The sequence below is a fragment of the Salvelinus fontinalis genome, unplaced genomic scaffold (assembly GCF_029448725.1).
Source record: "Salvelinus fontinalis isolate EN_2023a unplaced genomic scaffold, ASM2944872v1 scaffold_0457, whole genome shotgun sequence".
Lineage (NCBI taxonomy): Eukaryota > Metazoa > Chordata > Actinopteri > Salmoniformes > Salmonidae > Salvelinus > Salvelinus fontinalis.
The window spans coordinates 72612-100160 of record NW_026600666.1 but is presented as its reverse complement, the minus strand read 5'-3'; the positions used below and the strand labels follow the sequence as shown (position 1 = coordinate 100160).

The window sequence follows — 27549 nt, the reverse complement described above, 5'->3', positions numbered from 1 at the left end:
CATACACATCTTGCAATCTTCTTCTTGCTCAGGGAAAGTGCTGTCAAATGACTTGTGTTTCACTCAGAGACAAAATTGAAACGGTTTTAGAAACCATAGCTTGTTTTCTATCCAATGGTATATGGTTATATGCATATAGTAACAGCAATAATTGAATAAGAGGCAGTTTAATCTGTAGAGGCAATTATGCTAATGCGAAAACAGCACCCCCTGTATTCTCAAGAAGTTAATCAACGTTTCAGTAAAAGTGACGGACAGCTGGCTAATTTTCAACTGCAGTCCCTGGGCAGGTTATTAACTTCTTGAGAATACAGGGGGTGCTGTTTCGCATTAGCATAATTGCCTCTACAGACTAAACTGCCTCTTATTCAATTATTGCTGTTACTATATGCATATAACCATATAGCATTGGATAGAAAACAAGCTATGGTTTCTAAAACCGTTCCAATTGAGTCTCTGAGTCAAACACAGGTCATTTCACAGCACTTTCCCTGAGCCAGAAAAAGATTGCAAGATGTGTATGCTCGCTTCAAAGCTCTGCCTATATATGGTCACGCGACCTATGACCCGAATGACACTTCCTTCTTCTTCCTCTGGGTGTCTGGAAGACGTCAGAGGAGAAATTTTTTGTTTATCTTGTACTGACGTGAAATAAGACCTATTTCTTTAGCGTGACCGACAACTTCCGGTTTCTGAGATGCGCGTTTTCAGAGGTGGCATTGTCTTTTGTTATGCTGACGTTACGGATGAAAACTATCTCCGTGTCGAAGTTTGTTTGATACATGTGACCATATCACCGTAATGTATGTTTTTTCAATATAGTTTAATCAGATTATTAGAATTTTTTCGGGAGTTTTGCCGTGTTCCGTTCTTTGAGTTTTTTAACTTTGGACATGGACCGTGCCAGTCGACCAGTACCCAGGCTAAATGAAGAGGGGAAGTTGCCATTGTGAATGGATTGAACGACTCATCAGGACTAAGGACACCTTGATCAACATTCTGATGAAAGACCAGCAATAGTAAGACCCAATTTACGATGTTATTTCATATATCTGTCGTGCATGTGAACTGGTCGCGCGCGTCCAGCTGGTTTTGGCTGGCCTGGTTATGCTAATTAGCTAGTTATGCTAATTTCGCTATAAAACATTTAAAAAATCTGAAATATTGTTTGGATTCACCAGATGTTGGGCTTTCAATGTCTGTACGCTGTGTATTTTTTCTGAAATGTTTTAAGACAAGTAATTAGCTATATAACGTTGGTCTCTGTAATTGTTCTAGCTGCATCAGCACTATATCAGATTGCAGCTGCAATGTAGAACTGTGATTTATACCTGAAAAATGCACATTTAAAAAAAAAAAACTATGCTATACCATAAATATGTTATCAGACTGTCATCTTAAGAATTTTTTTGTTGGTTAGTGGCTATCAATATCTTAGTTTAGCCGAATTGGTGATAGCACCTGATGGAGTAAGAAACTGTTGGAGTAAGAAAATGGTGTCATTTTGCTAACGTGTTTAGCTAATAGATTTACATATTGTGTCTTCCCTGTAAAACATTTAAAAAATCTGAAATGGTGGTTTTATTCACAAGATCTGTGTCTTTCATTGGGTGTCTTGGACTTGTGATTTAATGATATTTAGATGCTACTATTTAATTGTGACGCTATGCTAGCGATGCTAATCAGTGTGGGGGGTGTGGGGGGTGCTCCCGGATCCGGGTTAGGTACTCTGTAGAGGTTAACCTCTACCGCTTCTCTCTTCCGGATCCTGTTCCCCCCCCATCAAAAAAGCTGACTAGCATAGCCTTGCTTAACGCCACAGGGATATCATATAATATAATTTCATGAAATCACAAGTCCAATACAGCAAATGAAAGATAAACATCTTGTGAATCCAGCCATCATTTTCGATTTTAAAAATCTTTTACAGCGAAAACACTATTTATTTCTATTAGCTAACCACAATAGCAAAAGACTCAACCGCATATTTTCACAATTTTTCTACCGCATAGGTAACTATCACAAAACCGACCAAATAGAGATATAATTAGTCACTAACCAAGAAACAACTTCATCAGATGACAGTCATATAACATGTTATACAATAAATCTATGTTTTGTTCGAAAATGTGCATATTTGAGGTATAAATCATAGTTTTACATTGCAGCTACCATCAAAAATATCACCAAAGCAGCCAGAATAATTACAGAGAGCAACGTGAAATACCTAAATACTCATCATAAAACATTAATGAAAAATACATGGTGTACAGCAAATGAAAGATAAACATCTTGTGAATCCAGCCAATATTTCCGAAAACACAATATAGCATTATATTAGCTTACCACAATAGCCAAACACACAACCGCATTCATTCACCACAAAGATAGCATTCGCAAAAACCAGCAAAAGATATAAAATTAATCACTAACCTTGACCAACTTCATCAGATGACAGTCTAATAACATCATGTTACACAATACATATATGTTTTGTTCGAAAATGTGCATATTTAGAGGTACAAATCTTGGTTTTACATTGTGAATAGGTATCCAAAATGCACAAAATTCTCCGGAGAAATTTTGGACATCACCTAATCTAATCAAAGAACTCATCATAAACTTTACTAAAAAATACATGTTGTACAGACTATACCCCCGGACAGGGCCAACCAGGCAGGATATAACCCCACCCAATTTGCCAAAGCAGATTCCCCAAACCACTAGAGGGATATCTTCAACCACCAACTTACTACCCTGAGACAATGCTGAGTATAGCCCACGAATATCTCCACCACGGCACGAACCCGAGGGGGGCGCCAACCCAGACAGGAAGATTACGACAGAGACTAAATCCACTCAAGTGATTCACCCCTCCTAGGGACGGCATGGAAGAGCACCAGTTAGCAAGTGACTCAACCCCCGTAATAGGGTTAGAGACAGAGATTCACAGTGGCGAGAGGGGAACCAGCCAAGCAGAGACAGCAAAAGTGGTTCATCGCTCCAGTGCCTTACTGTCAGCTTCACACCCCTCGGCCAGACTATACCCAATCATTGGACCTAGTGAAAAGATGAGTCTTCAATAAAGACTTAAAGGTCAAGACCGAGTCTGCGCCTGTCACATGGATAGGCACACCATTCCATAAAAATTGAGCTCTATTGTAGAATGCCCTGCCTCCAGTTGTTTGCTTAGTAAATCTAGGGACAATAAGGAGGCCTGCGTCTTGTGACCGTATTGTACGCGTAGGTATGTACGGCAGGATCAAATCGGAAAGAGAGAGGAACAAGCCCATGTAATGCTTTGTAGGTTAGCAGTTAAACATTGAAATCAGCCCTAGCCTTAACAGGAAGCCTGTGTAGAGAGGCTAGCACTGGATTAATATGATGCCTTTTTGTGGTTCTAGTCAAGATTCTAGCAGCCGTGTTTAGCACGAACTGAAGTTTATTTAGTGCTTTATCCTGGTAGCCGGAAAGTAGAGCATTGCAGTACTCTAATCTAGAAGTGACAAAAGCATGGATACATTTTTCTGCATCATTTTTGGACAAAGTTTCTGATTTTTGCAAAATTACGGAGATGGAAAAAGCTGTCCTTGAAACACTCTTGATATGTTCATCAATAGAAAGAACATGGTCCAGAGTAACGATGAGGTCCTTTCCAGTTTTATTTGAGACCACACTACAACCATCATGATTAATTGTCAGATACAACAGAAGATCTCTTTGTTTCTAGGGACCTAGAACTAGCATCTCTGTTTTGTCTGAATTTGAAAGTAAAACATTTGCTGCCATCCAGTTCCTTATGTCTGAAACATAGGTTTCCAGGGAGGGCAATTTTGGGGCTTCACCATGTTTCATCTAAATGTACAAATGTGTATCGTCCGCCAAGCAGTGAAAGTTAACATTATGTTTCCGAATGACATCACCAAGAGGTAATATATTATATATATATATATAAAGTGAAAACAATAGAGGTCCTAAAACGGAAACTTGAGGAACACCGAAATATACAGTTGATTTGTCAGAGGACAAACCATCCACAGAGACGAACCGATATATTTCCGACAGATTAGATCTAAACCAGGACAGAACTTGTCCGTGTAGATCAATTTGGGTTTCCAATCTCTCCAAAAGAATGTGGTATGGTATGGTATCAAAGCAGCACTAAGGTGTAGGTGTAACCAATGTGAAATGGCTAGCTAGTTAGCGGTGGTGTGCGCTAATAGCGTTTTATTCGGTGACGTCACTCGCTTTGAGACCTTGAAGTAGTGGTTCCCCTTGCTCCTTAAGGGCCGTGGCTTTTGTGGAGCTATGGGTAACGATGCTTCGTGGGTGACTGTTGTTGATGTGTGCAGATGGTCCTTGGTTCGCGTGAGTGGACGGACTAAAGTTAAACTGTTACATTGATGCTGTTGACCCGGATCACTGGTTTCTGCGGAAAAGGAGGAGGTCGAAAGGGGGGTGAGTGTAACCGATGTGAAATGGCTAGCCAGTTAGCGGTGGTGCGCACTAATAGCGTTTCAATCGGTGACGTCACTCGCTTTGAGACCTTGAAGTAGTGCTTCCCCTTGCTCTGCAAGCGATGGGTAACGATGCTTCGTGGGTGACTGTTGTTAATGTGTGCAGAGGGTTCCTGGTTCGCGCCCGGGGCGAGGGGACGGACTAAAGTTAAACTGTTACATAGGAACACGAGGACAGAGGAAGAACCATGGTCTGACACCATTAAAAGGTCATTTACCACCTCCACGAGTGCAGTCTCAGTGAGTTGGACCACAGAGTTAAGAAAAGCAACCAACAAGTGCTCAGCATATGTGGGAACTCCTTCAAGACTGTTGGAAAAGCATTCCAGGTGAAGCTGGTTGAGACAATGCCAAGTGTTTGCAAAGCTTTCATCAAGCAAGGCATCAAGGCAAGCTTTCAAGTATCTCAAATATAACATATATTTTGAAATATAACATATATTTTGATTTGTTAAACACTTTTGTTTACTACTTGATTCCATATGTGATATTGCATAGTTTTGATGTCTTCACTTTTATTCTACAATGTAGAAAATAGTAAAAATGAAGAAAAACCCTTGAATGAGTAGGTGTGTTCAAACTTTTGACTCGTGCTGTATTTATAAACTTTCCTAATATTAAGAACATTGCCTACATTTCCAACAGGAGTATAGCCTACCTGGCTGGCATGAAAATGAAACAAGGGAAAATAATCCTCCATTCGCGATTTAAGTGCATAGGTTAAATGTAATTTTACCCTGCCCGATTCGAGTCAGGTGCAAGATAATTGTCCTTTCTAAATCAAAACAAATGTCACAAATATTATTTAGTACATGTAAAGACAAGATTAAATCAAGAATAGTCTGATGGGTGACAATATTAGCCCATTACTTGTGAATGATGCCCAGGCAAGAAGCAATAGAGAGATTCAAGTAGATGTCACGTGTCAAAATATTGATTGATGACCCTAAGTCCAGCTGTCAAAAAAAAGATTGATGACCCTATGTCCTGGTGACGTGTGCAAGCCCAGGGTTTCCTGTCCTGACCCCCCTTTTGGTTTGTTCTCAGGCCTTAGTGTGTAAAAGTGTTTTATGCTGTTTTTGAATTTGTCATGCTTTTTGATGTCATGTGTCCTGTTGGGGGCTGGGGTGGGTGGGGGTGTGTGTGCTGAACATTTCAAAGAATAAGGCCTATTTTATTGCCCTCCGGGGTTGCTGTCTAGGAAACACTAATGTCAGGGGGGTTTGCAACAGCCTCATAAAGCCACGGAACAATCCCTGTTTAAGCCTGTACATGATAACCCCCCCCCCTGAATATTAAACAAAAATGCCACCTATGCCAATTTCAGGGATGTTATGCTCTGCTTGTCATGAGCCCAGTGTCCAAAGCCTTGAAGAAGTTCTGTGTGAACCTCCAGAAAGTTTTAAAGGATTTTTGGGTACGAGTGATGGCCATATTTCTTACATATTCCACTCGGAGGATTCTACGGTAAAGATATTCACAGACAGTGGCCCCAAACCCTTGCATCAGACAAAACCTCCTGCTCTGGGGATGAGAGAATGGCTAAAGATCAGGCTGGCGCTCTGTAAAATTGAACAGGCTCTGAGTGGTACACACGTGCCCGGCTATGCGTTGGAAGAACAGGTCTTCGGGGGCAGGGATCTGAAGGCTCTAAGAATCGCTTCAATGGACTATAGCCCTGACAACAAAGTGACAATTTTAGCCTGTGAAGTTTATGATGCTGATAATGCTACAAAGTCTGTCAATTCTCCAGTAGCTTCCAGAGCATGCAAAGATGTAAACTTTTTTATTCCTGTGTTTAGTTTTAAATGGTTGGATTATTCGATTTTCATAACCCTTATATATAAACTGGACAGTCTCTTCAAAAATCGCAAACAGTTAAAGCGCTGGCCTAGGCTGTCCTTGAGACATAGTCACGACCAAAAGGCCCGACGTAGGATCTACCCCTGGAGTGGAAACTTACGGCAGTTTTGATGAACCTTGCAAGAGATCCCGGCATTTTGAGGGTGAAGAATTAGACACGGACAATGGGGGGTGGTTGCACCAGATCCCTGGATCTGTAAGAAAGGCATCGTAAAAGACCATAATTATGAACGATTATAAAATGTATGTACTAAATATTTTGAATGAAATAAATGGTTTTAAAAGCAGAATCTCACCATGTCATGAACTCGTTAGTTTGTTCACTCTTAGCTCAGTCTGTCCCTGAGGGAAAAAAAAAAAACTTGCGGAAAAAGCCATGTGCGCGCGTGTGTGTGCGTGCGTGTACTGGAGTGGATGTGTGTGTGTGTTTTAAAACAAAGAAAACGGGGTGGGGTGTGTGTTCAAAAAAACCATGCGTCAGCACTCAAGGCTCTCTCTCTCTCTAGTCTTTGTCTTTTATTTATTTATTTTATTTATTTTACCGTTATTTTACCAGGTAAGTTGACTGAGAACACGTTCTCATTTGCAGCAACGACCTGGGGAATAGTTTCAGGGGAGAGGAGGGGGATGAATGAGCCAATTGTAAACTGGGGATTATTAGGTGACCATGATGGTTTGAGGGCCAGATTGGGATTTAGCCAGGACACCGGGGTTAACACCCCTACTCTTACGAAAAGTGCCATGGGATCTTTAATGACCTCAGAGAGTCAGGACACCCGTTTAATGTCCCATCCGAAAGACGGCACCCTATACAGGACAGTGTCCCCAATCACTGCCCTGGGGCATTGGGATATTTTTTAGACCAGAGGAAAGAGTGCCTCCTACTGGCCCTCCAACACCACTTCCAGCAGCATCTGGTCTCCCATCCAGGGACTGACCAGGACCAACCCTGCTTAGCTTCAGAAGCAAGCCAGCAGTGGTATGTCTTACGGCCACTTACGAATCATTAACAACATGTCAAAACATAATTTATGTTTTAGGGTCTAAAACAGAGGCTGTAGGGTTTTTAAAAAGTAAATCAGTCCCCCTTTGTCTAGAACTCCCAACCCCCAGCATCGAGGTGCTAGCACCCGGTTAGTTTGTAGAATAGCCTAGGGTGTAATAAGGTTTAAACCCACCAATCCCTTTGTTTGAACCAAATAACTTAGGAGTTAAATATAGCTGGGGTCTAGTTCTAAAAAAACGTCAACCCGATGCTATGTGAATTCATACAGTACTTTCTCTAGGTAGTGGGGGACAAACTCTATTGACAACCGCGACCCTGTTAGCAGCGTTTTAGTTCAGATGCAAACAGCACCTACAGAAACCCCAAGAATCGTTATCGGCCTGACCCGTTAAAATAGCATCTAGGAAAAACTCCTAATGGATCTTTCAGAAGGTGAGTTCTTGAAATAAATATAGATTTATATTAGATTTGTCTGTTGTGTGGAATTGTTTGAACATTATGTATGTTATAGCAATATTAAACATGCATTAGGGCATGTATTCTTAACGTATAAAATGTCAATATTATATAAAGGGATTAGAGCTTTAATATTGTCGAATGTTTTATAGATTCTGAAGCATTCACGCAGACACTCCGAGGTATAACTGAGCTCGAACCGGCCATAGAGTCTCCGGAACAAATTGCCTGCATCCCAACGCCGACCCTGAATTGTAGACGAGTCCAAGAATTCCATACATAAAAATATTTTTAGACCTTAAAAACAAAAAGTGTGGGCATCTTATATTAAAAGCTATTTTCATGTGTTTACAGCGGAAATAAAGCCTAGAAGGTTAAAGGATGCCATAAGGAGCCTGAACGGTTTCTGCGAAACATATGACTACGATCCCATTCACCCATACTCCCAGGAGGTTTTTACACACAAGCCGCGAACAGAGGCTTTAAAAAGAAACCTGCCCCTCTTGAGAAGGCTAGTTGGGTCTACAGCTAAAGAACGGAAGGCCATCTTGGGTCGCTGTTCTTCAGATCTCATATTAGCCCTATGTGAGATTGCTTTGAATCTTCTCAAAGGACGCATTCCACTCACCCTGAACCAATTGAAAAAATTAAAGAGACTAAAGACCGCGATCAAACTCTTTGCCAATAAAAGGGCCAGTCTTCAAAAGAAAAGACATAGTATACAACAGTCTGGGGGTTTTCTTCTACCTTTACTCAGTATAGCCGTGCCCTTCATCACCAGCCTTATTGCGGCCAGACGTGGGGGTTGAACACGCGGTGTGATGGCCACTAAAATGTACTTGGTGCCTCAACAAGAGTTGGATAGACTTAAAAAACAAATGCAGGGTCCTGAAAATATCAGAAAAACAGCGGAAAATGATTTGGATACGGCCATGAAGGATGTTTTGAACCGAAAAGGATTGAACCCCTATGATAAGATTCAAAAATACACAAACCTAATGCAAAGGTATTTGACTCTGGTAAAGCAAGGGGAGAGAGAGACTAACCATTTAACACTTTCCCTACCGGACCCTTTAACAGATGTCGAACCTAGCGATAGCCATGCCCCTGTAAGGTCTGTACCGGCGATCTTACCTAGTGAAGATCATATGTCTGGTGAAGCTCAAATGCCATTTGAAGATAAAGTTATGCATGACCTACTGACACATGTGCCTTTACGTAACAGGAAGAATGTTAAATACATTATGAACAAGACAAAAGACTCAAAGGGGATAGCTGCTTGGAACGACTCTGGAGAGTTTATCCTTCAGGGCTCTGTTGTCAGGGGTTCACATATGCTGGACTTGCTTAAAAGCACCACGGCTGCCCACAAGGTTGCTGATGACCGAAGGCCTCCCGGCTGGCGTCAGTTTCTTAAGGCCCTGGCAATCCTCAACATTCCCCTCTCGGGTGTATCCAACCATAAGCTTCGTCAACAGATTCAAGCTTTAAAACAAAAGCCTTCAACGAGATACAGCACCCCTAAAGATGCCCCAACGACACCGCCCCCCTATGAAAACGATGATGCTAACTCATTTACTCCCATGAACGTCTCAGGACCTTTTCCTAATCCCGATCTCTCGGCGTGGTTAGACTTTTGAAAATGACTTTTGAATGACTATGATTAAATTCAAGAATTTTTTTATTTGAAAAATAAGCAATTTAACATTTGTGGCATTCTTGAAACATATGACGTGAGCATACGCCTTGATTACGCGTTCTTAAAGGACACACATTTGAACACTTTTGATATTTTCTAACAAAACAAGATACAAGGTTATCATTACTTCTTAAATCATCCTTATAAAGAGACGTAACATCTTGCTCTTTGGCACAGGTAAAATACACAGTGGTGACCGCATGTAGTGGAAAGGTTATCTTGCACTTGTTTGATGCAGTAGTAGATCTTTGAACCGTTTAGGGTCAAAAAATCTTTAATAGAGTTAGGGAAATGTGAAAAACCGGGGGGAAAGCCATAGGAATCAAAAAAAGTTGAGATTTTTCTTCCACCTTCCTGTTCTAATGTCATAGCTAGCCAATGTTCACCAGGCATGTGTTTAGGATGGGTATTGACAATAAACATTGCAGGCCTCTCAGGCCATATCTCAATAGGTAATTCATCACAAGCCATCACTCCACAAAATTGTTTTCCAATCAAGCGGCTCATGAGCCCTTCCAACTCTTGGGTATTCATGTCTTTGCTCAAAGGTCCTTAATAATAATCCACTAAGACCTGTCTTCGGGCATTCACTTCCAAGATTGAATCAGAGCATGCGTAAACAATCATGCTAACTGTACAGGTTAAAGGTGTACGGAAACGCATTTCCAGCCTGAGGTTACCTTGGGACATCACAGACAGATTTCCTGAGGTGTCATCATTTGGGGATAAATTGATAGCATACAACGTGTAACCCTCTGCAAAATCATTTCTGTCAATAGGCAAAGAGAGATCTTTGAGATGTCGCCCTGTAGCCAGGAATAGATTGTAAAATTCTCGCACAGATATGTTGTTGTTAAATTGGGGTTGGAAAGCCTTAGCCGGAACCTGACAGAGAGCTACATACTCTGCATTGAAGTGTTGAAAATTAAAGTTTTTTTTATCTAAACTCCCCGTATTAGAGGCGTGATCAACCAGACCTATAACCACATATCTAGGTAAAGGGCCTAGAAATAGGTTTTCTTGACTGCAGATTCTACTGCCCACAGGTATGCTAAAGGTTTTCATGGTAATTCTTTGGAGAGGGTAAAGGGCATTTCCTTTCATCAAAGCATGTGAGTGACCCAGGCGTACTGCCGGAGATACAGACACTTTTTTAATAAAAAGGGTGGCCCCCAACACTTTCAAACTAAAATCCCCGTCTTGGGGAGACATCGGGCAAAACTCATCCTTGGCCCTGGTTAATTTTAATCTTAAATCAACAGAATTTAAGAGCAACCGTTCTTGAAAGAAAATGTCAGAGTGTATAGGACCTAGCAAATGAAACTCTCGAGATTCGGCGCAGTAGCGAGCGCGTGCCGCCAGTCCTTTGTTTGCACCGGTGGAAGGGTCTGTCGATTCCATAGCGGCTCCTGCAGTATCCTTGCTAAACAACCCGGCGCTAAATTGTGTTTTGAGAGTGTCTTCGGAGTAGTTTAGCAAACACTCCATGATGGCTCTATATGGGTAGGTGGCGCTGCTTTGACTGATTAGGCGTTCACCCAAAGTCACATCCACTTGGGAGAAGATGGTGGCCAAGGGGTAATTAATGAGACTCACTTTGGCATCGCCTGCAATATTAGACCCATCTCTTTTGGTCACTTTTAGATGTAAATGCACCAAGGTGTTGTTGAGGTCCAGATAGTTGTCACCGTGGCCTGGTATGAAAAATTCGATAGGCCTGTTATCTGTAATAGCCGAGAGGGGGGCTATCTACACATAACTGGACCTGTCTATTGAATGCTGCGTTAACGGTGCCGTGAAAAGATCGAGTTCTGTCTTTATAGCTTCAGAGGACATTCGGTGTAAAAGAGCCATGTCACTTATTCTTTTAGAAAATACTTCCTAGTATTCTTTTTGGTCCAGACCTCCTCACTTTACCACGTCTTTGACTTACTGAGGTTCTTTTAACAGTTAACCTCCGCTTTTTAGGTGCCGGCCTGCGCCTTAAACCTGGGGGTCTCTTTTTTGGCCTTCGAGACAGTATCATAAGCCCCGAGCCTTCTTGATGCTCCACATCTGGTGACGCCCTTCGGGTCATAGCATTTGCTACAACCTCACTTACTATATTTTTAGCCGCTGATTTTAAATGTGGTTTGGCTATGCTGAAGCCTCTCTTCATAAACGGTAAAACCATCCTAAAGAGGTTACGAAATATACCCCCTATCCCCGCACCGTACATTGTCGGTGCTCCATGATATCCTGGTAGTCCATTACCAACTTGATCCACATAGTATGAAACATAACGGTTAGGGTCGAGCTGATGGTGCTCCATAACCCTTTTATTTGTATTATGTGTAAAAATATAATACCAAATATTATATATGTAGAGAGGTTTTGGTGGGTCTAAAGTGGAGTTTTAAAATTCGTTTTACCATAAGTAAATTCAATGTTTTCGTTCTGATCCGTTTTAAGCTCAACCAGAATGTTTTCAATATATTTCTTGCTGACGGGTACGTAGTGCGGCTTGTCATAATTGACAGTGATGATGTCCCCATCCTTTCCATCTATATGAACTGTTCGCAGGAGGGGCACACATGTGTCTCCGACCCTTTGATAGGTTATGATGTCGGTATACACAAATATGTTGTAAAATCCTGCATGGATATCCGCAGGAAATGGGAATAATTTATCTTTCACATACGTCCATTTATTGGGACCCATCCCCAACATGTAGGATAAATTACCGCTGGTCTTTATACCACCGTTAGCAGGCCCTGAGATTTGTATCCTTTTATGGATAGGGTTGTAGAATAGGAATATTTCCATCTTGTTCAGGGTTAGGTGTTCATTCAACTCTGAGACGATCCTGTCGACGGTTCTATAGAAACCTTTTTTAACTTCTTATGGCTGCAAGGGACAGCACTGAGTAACCTGAAAATAGGTGGCCATTTCAAACGGCCTCCTACTCAATTCTTGCTCGTACAATATGCATATTATCATTTCTATTGGATAGAAAAGACTCTCTAGTTTCTTAAACCGTTTGAATTATTTCTCTAAGTGAACCAGAACTCTTTCTGCAGCCCATTTCCTATCCGGAAGTGAGATTTCCAAATGCGAGGTCTCTTTTCAAGAGCTTGTCTATAAAAGGGCATGTCACTTGGTACCATAGAAACACGTCATACGCCTTCCCCTGGGTGTCATGCGGAAGTGAGAGCAGAAAGGACTTGAATATCTCGTTCAGGAATTGAATACAGCCTCTTGGAGTGAGAGGACCCCCATAAAATGTTTTCTCCAAGACGCGAAGTTGGACTTTGTATTGCCTCCTGGAAAACTGTCGTTATACGTGAATATAACCTCCGGCTTCGATTTGACTTGATACATGTCACAATATCATCCTAAAGTATGATTTTCAATATAGTTTAATTATATTATTTAAATTTATTCAGGACTTTAGACGTGATGCTTTGGAAGAATTGTTTGAAGAAGGAGAGGTTAGCGCCGCACGGCCAGTGTGCTTGCTAATTCAAGAGGGAAATAGTTCGTTCTGGATCCAAAAAAAGACTGTACTGGACAATGGACCCCTTTAAAACATTCTGATGGAAGATCAACAAAGATAAGGACCCAATTTGGGATGATATTTAATATATCTGTCGAGCTGTGCTATCGCTACCGATTACTTGGAATCAATGTTGTTGTGTGTTAGCCATTGCAGTAAGCTAATATAACGATATATTGTGTTTTCGCTGTAAAACACTTAAAAAATCGGAAGTATTGGCTCTATTCACAAGATCTTTGTCTTTCATTTTGCTATACACCATATATTTTTCTGAAATGTTTTATGATGAGTAATTAGGTTGTTGACGTTGGTGTCTGTATTTACTCTGGCTACTCCCGTGCGATTTCTGACTGTAGCTATGATGGTAGCAGTAATGTAAAACTGATTTATAGCTAAAATATGCACATTTTTTGAACAAAACATAGATTTATTGTGTAACATGTTATAGGACTGTCATCTGAGGTAGTTTTTTCTAGGTTATTTAGGTTGGTTCTAGGTTAGTTAGGTTGGCTTGTGCATGCTACTTGCATCCTACTTGTGCTGTGAAAAATGTCTGTCCTCTTTTTTATTTGGTGGTGAGCTAACATAAATATATGTGGTGTTTTCTCTGTAAAACATTTAAAAAATCGGACATGTTGTCACGTTCCTGACCTATTTCTGTTAGTTTGTTGTATGTGTTACTTGGTCAGGACGTGAGTTTGGGTGGGCATTCTATGTTTTCTGTTTCTATGTTGGTTTAAGGGTTGCCTGGTATGGCTCTCAATTAGAGGCAGGTGTTTGGCGTTTCCTCTAATTGAGAGTCATATTTAGATAGGTTGTTTCACAGTGTTCGTTGTGGGTGGTTGTCTCCTGTGTCAGTGTTTGTCGCACCATACAGGACTGTTCGGTTTGTTTGTACATCGTTCTTTTTGTGTAGTCTATTTTCCCTGTTCGTGCGTTCTTCGTGTTATATGTAAGTTCGTATAGTTCAGGTTTGTCTACATTTGTTTTGTTATTTTGTTTATTATTTCAAGTGGTTTCGTTTCGTGTTTTTCCCGTCTTGTTTTATTAAAATTATGTTATCACAACCCGCTGCATCTTGGTTCAATCCCTGCTCCTCCTCTTCGGTTGAAGAGGAGGAGGAATACCGTTACACATGTTGGCTGGATTGACAAGATGTTTATCTTTCAAATGCTGTATTGGACTTGTTAATGTGTGAAAGTTAAATATTAAAAAAAAATAGATTTTGAATTTCGCGCCCTGCACTTGAGCGGGATGTTGTCATAGGTGTACCGGCGTCGGGCTGCAGCCATAACAGGTTTTAATAGAACGTTGAAGGAGCGGATGTGGAGATATTTTACAGCTCACAACACACACAGATATATCGATATCGTTCAGGATTTAGTAAAGGGGTACAACAACAGCTACCATAAGAGTATACGTATGAAGCCCTCTGAGGTGTCTTCTGAAAACTCTATTCAAGTCTTTAAAAATCTGTATGGTTTGTTCCCCCTTCGCCGTAAGAAAATGTTTTACTTTAAATTCAATGTGGGTGACTTGGTGCGTATATCTAAGTTGAGGTGTGTTTTCGACAAAAAATATGAGCAAGGTTACAGCGATGAGTTGTTTACCGTTACAGAATGTCTGCCACGCATACCCCCTGTCTACAAGTTAAAAGATTATGACGGGGAGCCTATAGAGGGATCTTTTTATGAGAAGGAATTACAGAAGGTCCAGTTGGGTGGGTAAAGACAAAGTCTTTCACGTGGAGGAGATTCTAGATCAGAAGAGAGAAAAGGGTAAAAAATGGTTGCTGGTTCGTTGGAAAAACTGGCCCCAAAAGTTCAACAGTTGGGTATTGGAGCACGATGTGGTGGATGCAACGGGTGTTAACTTAAACCCTCAGTCAGGATAACTAGCTCCTCATTCTCGTGTACACAGGAGTGCATCATGGAACACAGCGGCTTCTACCTGACTCTCCCCAGTAATGCATCTGCACATATATATCGTAATAATCAGAGTTCGAATTATACAACCAATTTTCCAAAGCCTATAGAGTTATCAGACGCTTGGGAAGTAGGTCTCAGCGAGATTACATACCCCCATAGTTGGTATAATATCAAAGATAAGGACCGGGATTTTTATTGCAAAAAGTTATCGGAACCTGCGGAACTTATTAAGCTTAAAGCGTTCCACAACCGAAGCTTTCAAATCCGAGCCTGTAGCAAAATGTATTATATTATGCTTCTTCATTAGCTTCTGAAATGTCTTATTAACCTCTTGGAACTATAGGGGGTGCTGTTCCGCATTAGCATATTTGTGTCTCCAAATTAAACTGCCTCGTGCTAAATTCTTGATCGTACAATATGCATATTATTGTTATTATTGGATAGAAAACACCTTCTAGTTTCTATAGAAGTTGAAATTTTGTCTCTGAGTTGTACAGAACAATTTCTACAGCACTTTTCATGACAGGGTTCAGATTTCAAATTTTTTTACCTCTGATCTGGGGTCTGTTTTTAAGGCGACAGTGAATGCTATGAAGAAACCGACACTGCCTACGTCTTCCTCTGGGTGTCTGTACGTCATCACGCTTTCAATGGAATCGATGGGATTTTCACAGCCATTATAAAAGACCAAAATGTATAGAGACCGCCCTTTCTCGTCGTGCGCCTGAAGCGTCAAGGACATCGGACCTGCCTCGTTCCAAATCGTTTTCTAACCAGCAATATTTCTCCGGTCATGTTTTTACTCGTTCTAGGTGTTAAAAACATCATAATGTAGTTAATTTGAACCGTTTTATAGCAATTTATATCCGTTTAGTGCGATTCTGAGGAATTTATTTGTCGTGCACTCTGAAAGTTTGGACACGTTTTGGGATGTCGGTCGTTGGTGGTGGACATTTCGAAGGACAGAGGACATCTATCGACCAAAAGACGTTTATAACATAGAAAGGATACATTGCCCAAGAATCTGATGGAAGAACAGCTCAAAGTAAGCAATATTTAATATGATAAATCGTGTTTCTGTCGAAATATTTTAAACGCATATTTCGCCATTTTGTTTGGTATAGCTTCACTTGGCGAACCCTGTATTGAAAAGTAAGGATAATTTTAAAAATGTAAATCAGCGGTTGCATTAAGAACTAATTTGTCTTTCGATTCCTGTAAACCCTGTATTTTTTAGTCAAGTATATGATTAGCTATTAATTAAACTAGATCACTCTGAAAGATGGCGACCGACATTTTCAGGCTTGTTTTGCTACTATTTTCATTGTGTAACCACGGTTTTGTATGGCTAAATATGCACCTTTTCGAACAAACTGTATATGTATATTGTAAAATGATGTTACAGGAGTGTCATCGGAAGAATTCTGAGAAGGTTAGTGAAAAAATTAATATCTTTTGGCGATGTTGACTTTTATCGCTCACTTTGGCTAGAATCAATGCTGGGCTGCTATGTGCTATGTGCTATGCTAATATAACGATTTATTGTGTTTTCGCTGTAAGACACTTAGAAAATCTGAAATATTGTCTGTATTCACAGGATCTGTGTCTTTCGATTAGTGTATGCTGTGTATTTTTACGAAATGTTTGATGATTAGTAGTTAGGTAAACACGTTGCTCATTGTAATTATTCTAGTCCATTTGTGACGGTGGGTGCAATTGTAACCTATGGCAGCTACCTGAAATATGCACATTTTTCTAACAAAACCTATCCCATACCATAAATATGTTATCAGACTGTCATCTAATGAGTTTTTTTGTTGGTTAGGGGCTATAAATATCTTAGTTTAGCCGAATTGGTGATGGCTACTGGTGTTGGTGGACAAATAAAAGATGGTGGATTATGCTAATGTGTTTTTAGGTAATAGATGTACATCTTTACATTGTGTCTTCCCTGTAAAACATTTTAAAAATCGGAAATGGTGGCTTTATTCACAAGATCTGTATCTTTCATCTGGTGTCTTGGACTTGTGATTTAATGATATTTAGATGCTACTATCTACTTGTGAAGCTATGCTAGCTATGCTAAACAGTGTGTGGGGGGTGGGGGGTGCTCCCGGATCCGGGTTTCTGAGGCAGTAGAAGTTAAAAAATTATTTTCATCCATCAGTCTGCACTTTCTTGGGTGCGCCTCCTGCCTTCAAGTTTGAGTCAAAGGCCCGGGTTACCTCGGCTCGCTCTTATTTTTTAACACCCTTACAAAGGCTACTTTAGAGAAAATATCTATAACCGTTAGCATGTAGCGATTTCCATCATTTTTATCTGCCAGGGCCTGCATGTCACATAGATCTGTCTGAAATTGGGATAAGGGATGCGTAGAAAAAACTCTATTTCTTGGAAATTGTTTTCTTACAGGTTTATGGAGAGTACAGGCATCCTGCTCTGATAACCACTCATTCACTTTAGCATCGCTTAACAGGCTACCTGTTTCTTCGGCTATAGCTCTCTGTAAACGCTCTTTACCACCATAAGACCCGGGGTTAGCGGGATTATAATAAATGTTTTTCAATAGCTGCTCAGCCATCCTTCTTGCCGCTCCGAGTTACAATAACGTTAATGAGCCACTTTCAAATAACGACAACGTTTCAGTTTGTGAATTTTTTTTTTTAACACCTTGTATTACGTATACAGCCAATTCAGGATTTGTTGCAAGATACAAGTCCCAGTTTTCTCAACAATCACAGCATGCAACACCCTGTATATATGGTTTAGATTTACAGGTTTGTGTTGCTGAATTTTTAAAACACACACGTCGGATATATAAGTATATAAACAACAAATATGATACACGTTCACATTAAATGGTGGTTCAAACAGATAATGTAAAATCCTAGCCAAAGTTATTTCTAGTTCTTCAGAATCATCAACAATTCTTGATACCATATGTGTCCATTGCATACTCTCCCCCGTATGTATACATGATTCATGTTTTGTTCCATTTTCAGCAAACGCTCTACATTAGCCCAGGTATTGTGTGTAGTGTAGAATGATACATTGTTCACTTTATTTTCAATAATCTGATGCATAACATTTGTAAGGTGTCTCAAAAGAAAAAATGTATTTATTCGCTCCAACATCGTAGCCACATAGTTACCCATAGCTTTACGTCTAAATAACAAAATGTCACTCGGTCTCTTGGGATTTATTGAGCCAGAAAAGCATCACATCAGCCACCACAGCTTCCCGGTATTTGTTGTCGTCCACCAGGGTGTGTCGGATTTCTTTGAGTTTTTCGTGGATGAAGATGGCCTCCTTCAGTTCATGTAGGAAGGCTTCGGTTACCCCGTAAACTCTAGGGATAGACGGCACAAGACCCATAGACTCCAGGGCGATGACCAACGCTGGTATAAAACGGCAGGACCACAGTCTTTTCACCAACTCCTCAAAATGATTGAAAAAGTAGTATCTAGGAGGGTCGTAGAGGCAAGGATGACGACGCTGGTTGGGATGATTGATCTCACAGACGATGCATTTTTCTCGTATATATTCGCCAATCACCACGTCTAAAAGTGTAGCTACAGAGGCCTTGATTGTGTCCACAAAAATAGTACTGGCCACCCCATCAAACACATCCTCAGGTTGTGTAAATGTAGGGGGTGTCTCGGGTCTTGCCAGGGGGGAGTAGAGTGTAGGGCTTCGTGGCATTGAGTCCTTAGTGTCGGGCCCCTGTGACGTAGCGGAGTCCTCGTAGATGGTCTGGATATCCATGGTGTATGATGAAGTGAAGAACTGTCTGCTTTTTTCTTTTTATTGTAGAACTAGGCCTTTGGGTATCTGGGCGTGGTTAAAGCATCCGCTTACTTAGTTTTCTTCTGACGCTGTATCTTCTTGAGGCTCTTTTGAATCGTAATCTTTACGATTCGTATATATTATGCACTTCTTTAAATGAACAAGGCTCTGCCGCTGTTGGCTCTGTACAAAGAGAGCATCCAACGCCTTCAACATGTTCAATTCCATTACATCCCAACTTTTAAAAGGAATAAGCAGACGCAGTCTGGAATCACCAGTCAGGCCACCCTCCATAATGTTTTGGTTTCGGATTTTCTCGGTGCCGATATAGAACTCCACGCAGCCGCACGGACGTCCATTCTGTCTTTGTATTTTCACCCTGTGAAATATTTGTCCTGAGGAGTCAGGGGTCCCTTCCCAACGGGTCTCGTGGCCCGTGAACACACTGTACCCCTTGGTGATAAGGCCCAGTTCAGGACACACAACCTTGCGAAAAACCGATCAGTCTTCAACACCATAGTCCAAGCCTACAGTCTGGTCTGTATATTCTTCTCCTTCAGCTACCGTATAGAGGGTCACTCTACAGGCCAGGTAATCAAACCGATACCCCCACAGCTGGCCATTAGACATCAACACTTGATCTTTCAGCGCATTTGCTGGCGGTATTTGGGTTCTATACACATTTAAAAAACGTTTTTTTGGAGAATCATATATTGCGGGTTGATACTGGGCCCTTGCTCTATGGGCAACCCTAGGGCCTGCTTCAGATGTTACAGTCATCACCGCTTTGTCACCGATCCCAAATTCCATGGTTATTCTTAAGATCTTGTACAGTCTTAAACAGTGATTGTTCCGGGGCTTTACAAGGCTGTTGCAAACTCCCCTGACATTAGTGTTTCCTAGACAACAACCCCGGAGGGCTATAAAATAGGCCTTACTCTTTGAAATGTTCAGCACACACACCCCCACCCACCCCAGCCCCCAACAGGACACATGACATCAAACAGCATGACAAATTCAAAAACAGCATAAAACGCTAAGCCCTGAGAACAAACCAAAAGGGGGGTCAGGACAGGAAACCCTGGGCTTGCACACGTCAGCAGGACATATGGTCATCAATCATTTTTTTTGACAGCTGGACTTAGGGTCATAAACCACGCCCCCCCACCCCCCCCCCCTCAAACCAAAAGGGGGGTCAGGACAGGAAACCCTGGGCTTGCACACGTCAGCAGAACATAGGGTCATCAATCATTTTTTTTGACAGCTGGACTTAGGGTCATCAATCAATATTTTGACACGTGACATCTACTTTAATCTCTCTAGCAATGCATAACTTTTTTTTTCAACTTTTTCAAATCATAGTGCCACACCTCATGTAGCCTAGCCAATAGGCCTATATTTTTTGATAAGGTTTGTGTAGCCTGGCGAAAGTCAACCCAGCACAGGACAAAACATTATTTGGGGTTGTTTGTACTGTCGAAGGTTATATATAAAATAGGATCATGTAGAAGGGAAATCACCACAAGAGGAAGTCACCATTATGTCATATTCAGTCTAAATCACAATCAAGTGAAATACATCTCTTGGTAATGTGCATAAAAACAATCTGAGAAGTGGCTCTGCTTTAAACACACTGTCCACGTGATACCTTAACCCCACATGGAACAGTAGATCCTCACCCATACAGCAGCTTTAAATAATGTAATGATTAACTCCACAACGTGTCTCTGGGAGCACTGGTATTCAGCTAGCAAGAAGCTAACATCCCCATGTCAATCCAAAGTCACTTGGACCCACGATGGATTTCAGTAGCCCTCCAGTGTATTTGCTTACTCTTACACGCTGCGCATGTACAATCCCATAACTGCTTGCACACCTTATTTATGAATCTCTTAAAGGGACAGTGCCATCTAGTGGAAATAAATGAATACAACTATGCCATTTAACCACCTGGCTACATTTGTATTACAACTAAAGTGGCCAAATAACCTCTTTACAATGAGTGTAGAGCCTAACTGGCATGCACATGCAGCGCATGAGTTTCACGTTTGGGGAAGATCATTTTCACCCCAAAAATATAATTTTATAACAAAAGCATTAAATGCATAATCATACTATGGGGTTGGCTGAGTCCTATTGGGTGGACTGTCCTAGTGCGTTAGCTGAGAACTACTGCGTAGGCTGACTAGTACTGCGTGGGCTGTGTCCTAGCACGTGAGCTGAGTACTACTGCTTGGTCTTTGTCCTACAGCAGGCCGGCAGCCTGGGAAAACAGGACACTATCGTTCATCACACCTTGTCACTCTTTTGCAGTAAAATCTCATAACCCAAGGAGTTCTCTGCAGCTACCACCACAACATCTATTTTCTGTGATTTATGTTCCATTTCTGCGGTACAGTTGATAACCATGACTATGAATGCTAAGAAACCAACCTTACTGAAACACGTGTTATTCCTATCACTCTCTATTGGCCTCGGCATACTCACAGGGAGCCTCTCAGGATCCCTCGAAACTGGACCCATCTTCCTCTACTACTCTCTTCACTGCCTAAGAAGATACCTTCATAGAAAATGACTCAAGTAAAAGTGAAAGCCACCTAGTAAAATATTACTTGAGTAGTCTAAATGTATTCGGTTTTAAATATACTGAAGTATCAAAATTAAATGTAATTGATAAATTATACTTAAGTAGCAAAAGTAGAAATCATTTCAAATTCATTATATTAAGCAAACCAGATCAGATGGTACCATTTTCGTTTTTTTTTATTTGATTACGGATAGCCAGTGTCACACTCCAACACTCAGACATAATTTAAAATGAAGCATTTGTGTTTAGTGAGTGTGCCAGATCAAAGGCAGTAGGGATGACCAGGGATGTTCTCTTGATAAGTGTGTGAATCAGACAATTGTTCTGTCCTGCTAATCATTCAAAATCTAACGAGTACTTTTGGGTGTCAGGTAAAATGTATGGAGTAAAAAGTACATTATTTTCTTTAGGAATGTAGTGAAGTGAAAGATGTCGAATATATTAATAGTAAAGTAAAGATACCCCCAAAAATGACTTGAGTAGTACTTTCACATAGTTTTACTTTAGTTCTTTACACCACTGGATAATGGCCGACATCGGAACTCTCATTGGGTTAATGAGGCAAATAGTCACACCTGTGACAGGTCCTTTAAAAGGAGAGGTGGAAGAAGTAGACCATAACTCACAGACAACAGAGAGACAACCAGTGAATCCCTTGGAAGAGTGCAGAAGGTGAGATTGTGACATTATTTAATAGACTAGCTGCCCCTTTAAATGGCTCCTTAATCTTATGTGTCCCCGGTCAAATGCAATGCACTATATAGGTCCCCATTTTTTTGAGTGCCCCCCCCCCCCCTGAAATTAAGAGCATAGACTAACAGTTACCTTTGCAGTAAATGGGTAGTCTCTGACTAGATCTAGGATGATTCCCTATGTAGTGTACTGTGGGCCTTCGTCCAAGGTGGTTCACTACAAATGGAATGAGGAGCCATTTGGAAAGTATCCATATTCCTGTGTGCCAGGCTTATCTATCGTATGTGGTTCATGAGATGATACCGGAGTTCTGGCAATAGCTTAATAGTGCCGTGTGGCCCGTACTCGGTTCTTGGGGTCCTCTGGACTGGGTGTAGGAAATGCTGCCTCAGCCGTTGTTTAAGTTTGGTACTTAACACAGGGTTTCCATAACCTCTCCTCTAGTACCAACAACCATTCCAGATTTAAAATGCTCTCTTTCTCTCTCAGGAGACTATCACAATGGCGATATTGACCATCATTCTGCTTGTCAGCACAGCTTTTGCTCTGGGAGGTGAGATTTACATTTACATTTACATTTAAGTCATTTAGCAGACGCTCTTATCCAGAGCGACTTACAAATTGGTGCATTCACCTAATGACATCCAGTGGAACAGCCACTTTACAATAGTGCATCTAGATCTTTTAAGGGGGGGGGGGGGCAGAAGGATTGCTTTATCCTATCCTAGGTATTCCTTGAAGAGGTGGGGTTTCAGGTGTCTCCGGAAGGTGGTGATTGACTCCGCTGTCCTGGCGTCGTGAGGGAGTTTGTTCCACCATTGGGGTGCCAGAGCAGCGAACAGTTTTGACTGGGCTGAGCGGGAACTGTACTTCCTCAGTGGTAGGGAGGCGAGCAGGCCAGAGGTGGATGAACGCAGTGCCCTTGTTTGGGTGTAGGGCCTGATCAGAGCCTGAAGGTACTGAGGTGCCGTTCCCCTCACAGCTCCGTAGGCAAGCACCATGGTCTTGTAGCGGATGCGAGCTTCAACTGGAAGCCAGTGGAGAGAGCGCGTGGTGAGGAGACAGATTCTCGCCACGCCACCTGGTAGGAGCGACCTGTCAGGTAGGACGCAATCCAAGCGTGGGCCGCGCCGGAGATGCCCAACTCGGAGAGGGTGGAGAGGAGGATCTGATGGTTCACAGTATCGAAGGCAGCCGATAGGTCTAGAAGGATGAGAGCAGAGGAGAGAGAGTTAGCTTTAGCAGTGCGGAGCGCCTCCGTGATACAGAGAAGAGCAGTCTCAGTTGAGTGACTAGTCTTGAAACCTGACTGATTTGGATCAAGAAGGTCATTCTGAGAGAGATAGCAGGAGAGCTGGCCAAGGACGGCACGTTCAAGAGTTTTGGAGAGAAAAGAAAGAAGAGATACTGGTCTGTAGTTGTTGACATCGGAGGGATCGAGTGTAGGTTTTTTCAGAAGGGGTGCAACTCTCGCTCTCTTGAAGACGGAAGGGACGTAGCCAGCGGTCAAGGATGAGTTGATGAGCGAGGTGAGGTAAGGTAGAAGGTCTCCGGAAATGGTCTGGAGAAGAGAGGAGGGGATAGGGTCAAGCGGGCAGGTTGTTGGGCGGCCGGCCGTCACAAGACGCGAGATTTCATCTGGAGAGAGAGGGGAGAAAGAGGTCAAAGCACAGGGTTGGGCAGTGTGAGCAGAACCAGCGGTGTCGTTTGACTTAGCAAACGAGGATCGGATGTCGTCGACCTTCTTTTCAAAATGGTTGACGAAGTCGTCTGCAGAGAGGGAGGAGGGGGGGGAGGGGGAGGAGGATTCAGGAGGGAGGAGAAGGTGGCAAAGAGCTTCCTAGGGTTAGAGGCAGATGCTTGGAATTTAGAGTGGTAGAAAGTGGCTTTAGCAGCAGAGACAGAGGAAAATGTAGAGAGGAGGGAGTGAAAGGATGCCAGGTCCGCAGGGAGGCGAGTTTTCCTCCATTTCCGCTCGGCTGCCCGGAGCCCTGTTCTGTGAGCTCGCAATGAGTCGTCGAGCCACGGAGCGGGAGGGGAGGACCGAGCCGGCCTGGAGGATAGGGGACATAGAGTCAAAGGATGCAGAAAGGGAGGAGAGGAGGGTTGAGGAGGCAGAATCAGGAGATAGGTTGGAGAAGGTTTGGGCAGAGGGAAGAGATGATAGGATGGAAGAGGAGAGAGTAGCGGGGGAGAGAGAGCGGAGGTTGGGACGGCGCGATACCATCCGAGTAGGGGCAGTGTGGGAAGTGTTGGATGAGAGCGAGAGGGAAAAGGATACAAGGTAGTGGTCGGAGACTTGGAGGGGAGTTGCAATGAGGTTAGTGGAAGAACAGCATCTAGTAAAGATGAGGTCAAGCGTATTGCCTGCCTTGTGAGTAGGGGGGGAAGGTGAGAGGGTGAGGTCAAAAGAGGAGAGGAGTGGAAAGAAGGAGGCAGAGAGGAATGAGTCAAAGATAGACATGGGGAGGTTAAAGTCACCCAGAACTGTGAGAGGTGAGCCGTCCTCAGGAAAGGAGCTTATCAAGGCATCAAGCTCATTGATGAACTCTCCAAGGGAACCTGGAGGGCGATAAATGATAAGGATGTTAAGCTTGAAAGGGCTGGTAACTGTGACAGCATGGAATTCAAAGGAGGCGATAGACAGATGGGTAAGGGGAGAAAGAGAGAATGACCACTTGGGAGAGATGAGGATCCCGGTGCCACCACCCCGCTGACCAGAAGGTCTCGGGGTGTGCGAGAACACGTGGGCAGACGAAGAGAGAGCAGTAGGAGTAGCAGTGTTATCTGTGGTGAGCCATGTTTCCGTCAGTGCCAAGAAGTCGAGGGACTGGAGGGACGCATAGGCTGAGATGAGCTCTGCCTTGTTGGCCGCAGATCGGCAGTTCCAGAGGCTACCGGAGACCTGGAACTCCACGTGGGTCGTGCGGGCTGGGACCACCAGGTTAGGGTGGGCGCGGCCACGCGGTGTGAAGCGTTTGTATGGTCTGTGCAGAGAGGAGAGAACAGGGATAGACAGACACATGGTTGACAGGCTACAGAAGAGGCTACGCTAATGCAAAGGGGATTAGAATGACAAGTGGGCTACACGTCTCGAATGTTCAGAAAGTTGAGCTTACGTTGCAAAAAAATAAAAATAAAATACAAGATCTTATTGACTAAAATGATATAGTACTGCTGGCTGGTGAAGTAGCCTGGCTAGCAGTGGCTACGTTGTTGAAAGTGAAGCTGGCTAGGTAACCTCGACAATTTCACTAAATTTCTCTAAACTACACAATTATCATGGATACAAGGACAGCAAAGACAACTAGCTAACACTACGCTAATCAAGTCGTTCCGTTGTAATGTAAGTTTCTACAGTGCTGCTGTTCGGTAGAAGTTGGCTAGCTAGCAGTGTTGGCTAGGTAGGAGGACGGCAGCGCGGCAGGCGAAAAATAGCTGGCTAGCTAACCGATAATTACTCAAAGCTACACAATTATCTTAGATACAAAGATAGCAAAGAAAACTATGTAGCTAGCTAACACTACACAAGTCAAGTCGTTCCGTTGTAATGTAATCGTTTCTACAGTGCTGCTAATCGGTGGCTAGCTGGCTAGCTAGCAGGGTTGACTACGTTACGTTACGTTAGGGCGAGAATACCTGGCTAGCGAACCTCAGCGAACCTTGATAACTACACAATTATCACCGATACAAAGACGGCTATGTAGCCAGCTAAGTAGCTAGCTAAGATCGAACAAATACAAATCAAAGATAGCAAAGACAACTGTGTAGTCAGCCAACACTACACTGATCAAGTCGTTCCGTTGTAATGCACTCGTTTCTACAATGCTGCTATTCGGTGGCAAGCTGGCTAGCTAGCAGTGTTGGCTACGTTGCGTTACGTTAGGGCGAAAATAGCTGGCTGGCGAACCTCAATAACTACACAATTATGTTTGATGCAATGACGGCTATGTAGCTAGCTAAGATCAAACAAATCAAACCGTTGTACTGTAATGAAAATGAAAATCAGACCGTTGTACTATAATGAAATGTAATGAAAAGTTATACTAGTGGACGTTTGCTAGCTGCTGGGCAGATAGCAGTGTGGACTACGATAGGCGACGAAATACGATAATTACGCAATTATCTTTTATACACAGACGGCTAAGTAGCTAGCTAAGAAGAAATTGCTAAGGTTAGACAAATTAGACCGTTGTACTATAATGAAATGTAATGAAAAGTTATACTACCTGCAGAGCGAATGCAAATGCGACCGCTCGCTCCAAACCGGATGTCATACCTCACACTTACTCACCAACATTTTAATAAAACATTAGTGGGTGTTGCTCTGTCCTATTCACACACGTAGGTATTAATGTTTCTTTTCATAACCCGTTGTCCCTTGGACACCCTCTGAGAAGGCAGCCATTATCAACTGTGACACTGGAGAATTTAAGGTTTTGTTTTGTTTAAGGGCACAGACAGACATTTCAACTTGTCATCTCAGGGATAAAAACTAGCAACCTTTCAGTTACTGGCCCAACTCTCTAACTGCTAGTCTACCTGCCACTCTATTTCCAGAGATGTATATTGGTGCCTAGATGCTGGCCTGAGGTATTCTGATATGAACTGTTTCATACATTCAACTGGATGTATGATTGGATTGTCTAGCAACTATCAGGAAATAACACTGATACAATTTACCCCCACTTTCAGTCTTTGTTTCATCAGCTGTCATACAAAAGACAAATGGAATTTTGCCTGCATAGGGCTTTTAAAAAAGTAGCAGAATTTCAGTATTTAGCTAGTTAGTACGTAGGTTACTTCTGAAGTGGAACCCTGATCCGTATTAACTACTTCTGACTAGGGGGAGTAGGGTCCCAAATGAGACGCAAACCAAGATTCTGGGATGTATGTCCAGCAATGTATATTATGTCCATACATTTTGTCCACATTACAATGTTTGTTACCTGTGTCCAGATGCTACGATACGACCCAAGACCCCATGTGAGCGTGCTAGAGATGCTGCGACACATGGCCCAATTGGAGCCTACATCCCAACGTGTGACGCCGCAGGACAATACACCCCTAAGCAATGTTGGGGCTCTGCAGGTGAACACGGACGCACATACACACTAAATTCAGTTGAATGTGACACTTCAATGTGTTAGTGTAATATGTCTACTGTTTATGGAACATGTCTATTTCTGGTAGGTTACTGTTGGTGTGTGACCAGTACCGGACAGAAGATCCAGGGTACTGAGACTCCACCAGGCACTGCTCCAATCAACTGCTAGCTACTGTTCCACCAAGGTGTATATACATACTCATTCACTAAATGTTACTACTTTACAGCTGATTCTGGATGTTAATGTTATGTCTGTAATTGTAGGTGAAAGGCGTTGGAATGAAGACGTTTAAATGATTGACAGTTGTCTTTACTGTACTACAGGAACTGATTCACATCCCATATAAACAGATTAAATGGTTGAATTACTTA

General features: G+C 42.3%; 1 protein-coding gene across 2 annotated transcripts; it reads left to right on the top strand.

Annotated features, from left to right (window-relative positions):
• The first annotated feature begins 598 nt into the window (after positions 1 to 598).
• Positions 599 to 27549, top strand: LOC129846103 (equistatin-like). Of its 2 annotated transcripts, none has more exons than XM_055914094.1 (5): positions 599 to 1019; positions 22560 to 22623; positions 27030 to 27161; positions 27264 to 27362; positions 27442 to 27549. In XM_055914094.1, exons 2-4 carry the CDS (start codon positions 22572 to 22574, stop codon positions 27344 to 27346), a joined length of 267 nt encoding a protein of 88 aa, XP_055770069.1. In that variant the 5' UTR covers positions 599 to 1019; positions 22560 to 22571; the 3' UTR covers positions 27347 to 27362; positions 27442 to 27549. The 2 variants fall into 2 exon arrangements, with proteins under 2 accessions (XP_055770069.1, XP_055770068.1); XM_055914093.1 differs by lacking the exon at positions 599 to 1019 and adding an exon at positions 21901 to 22049.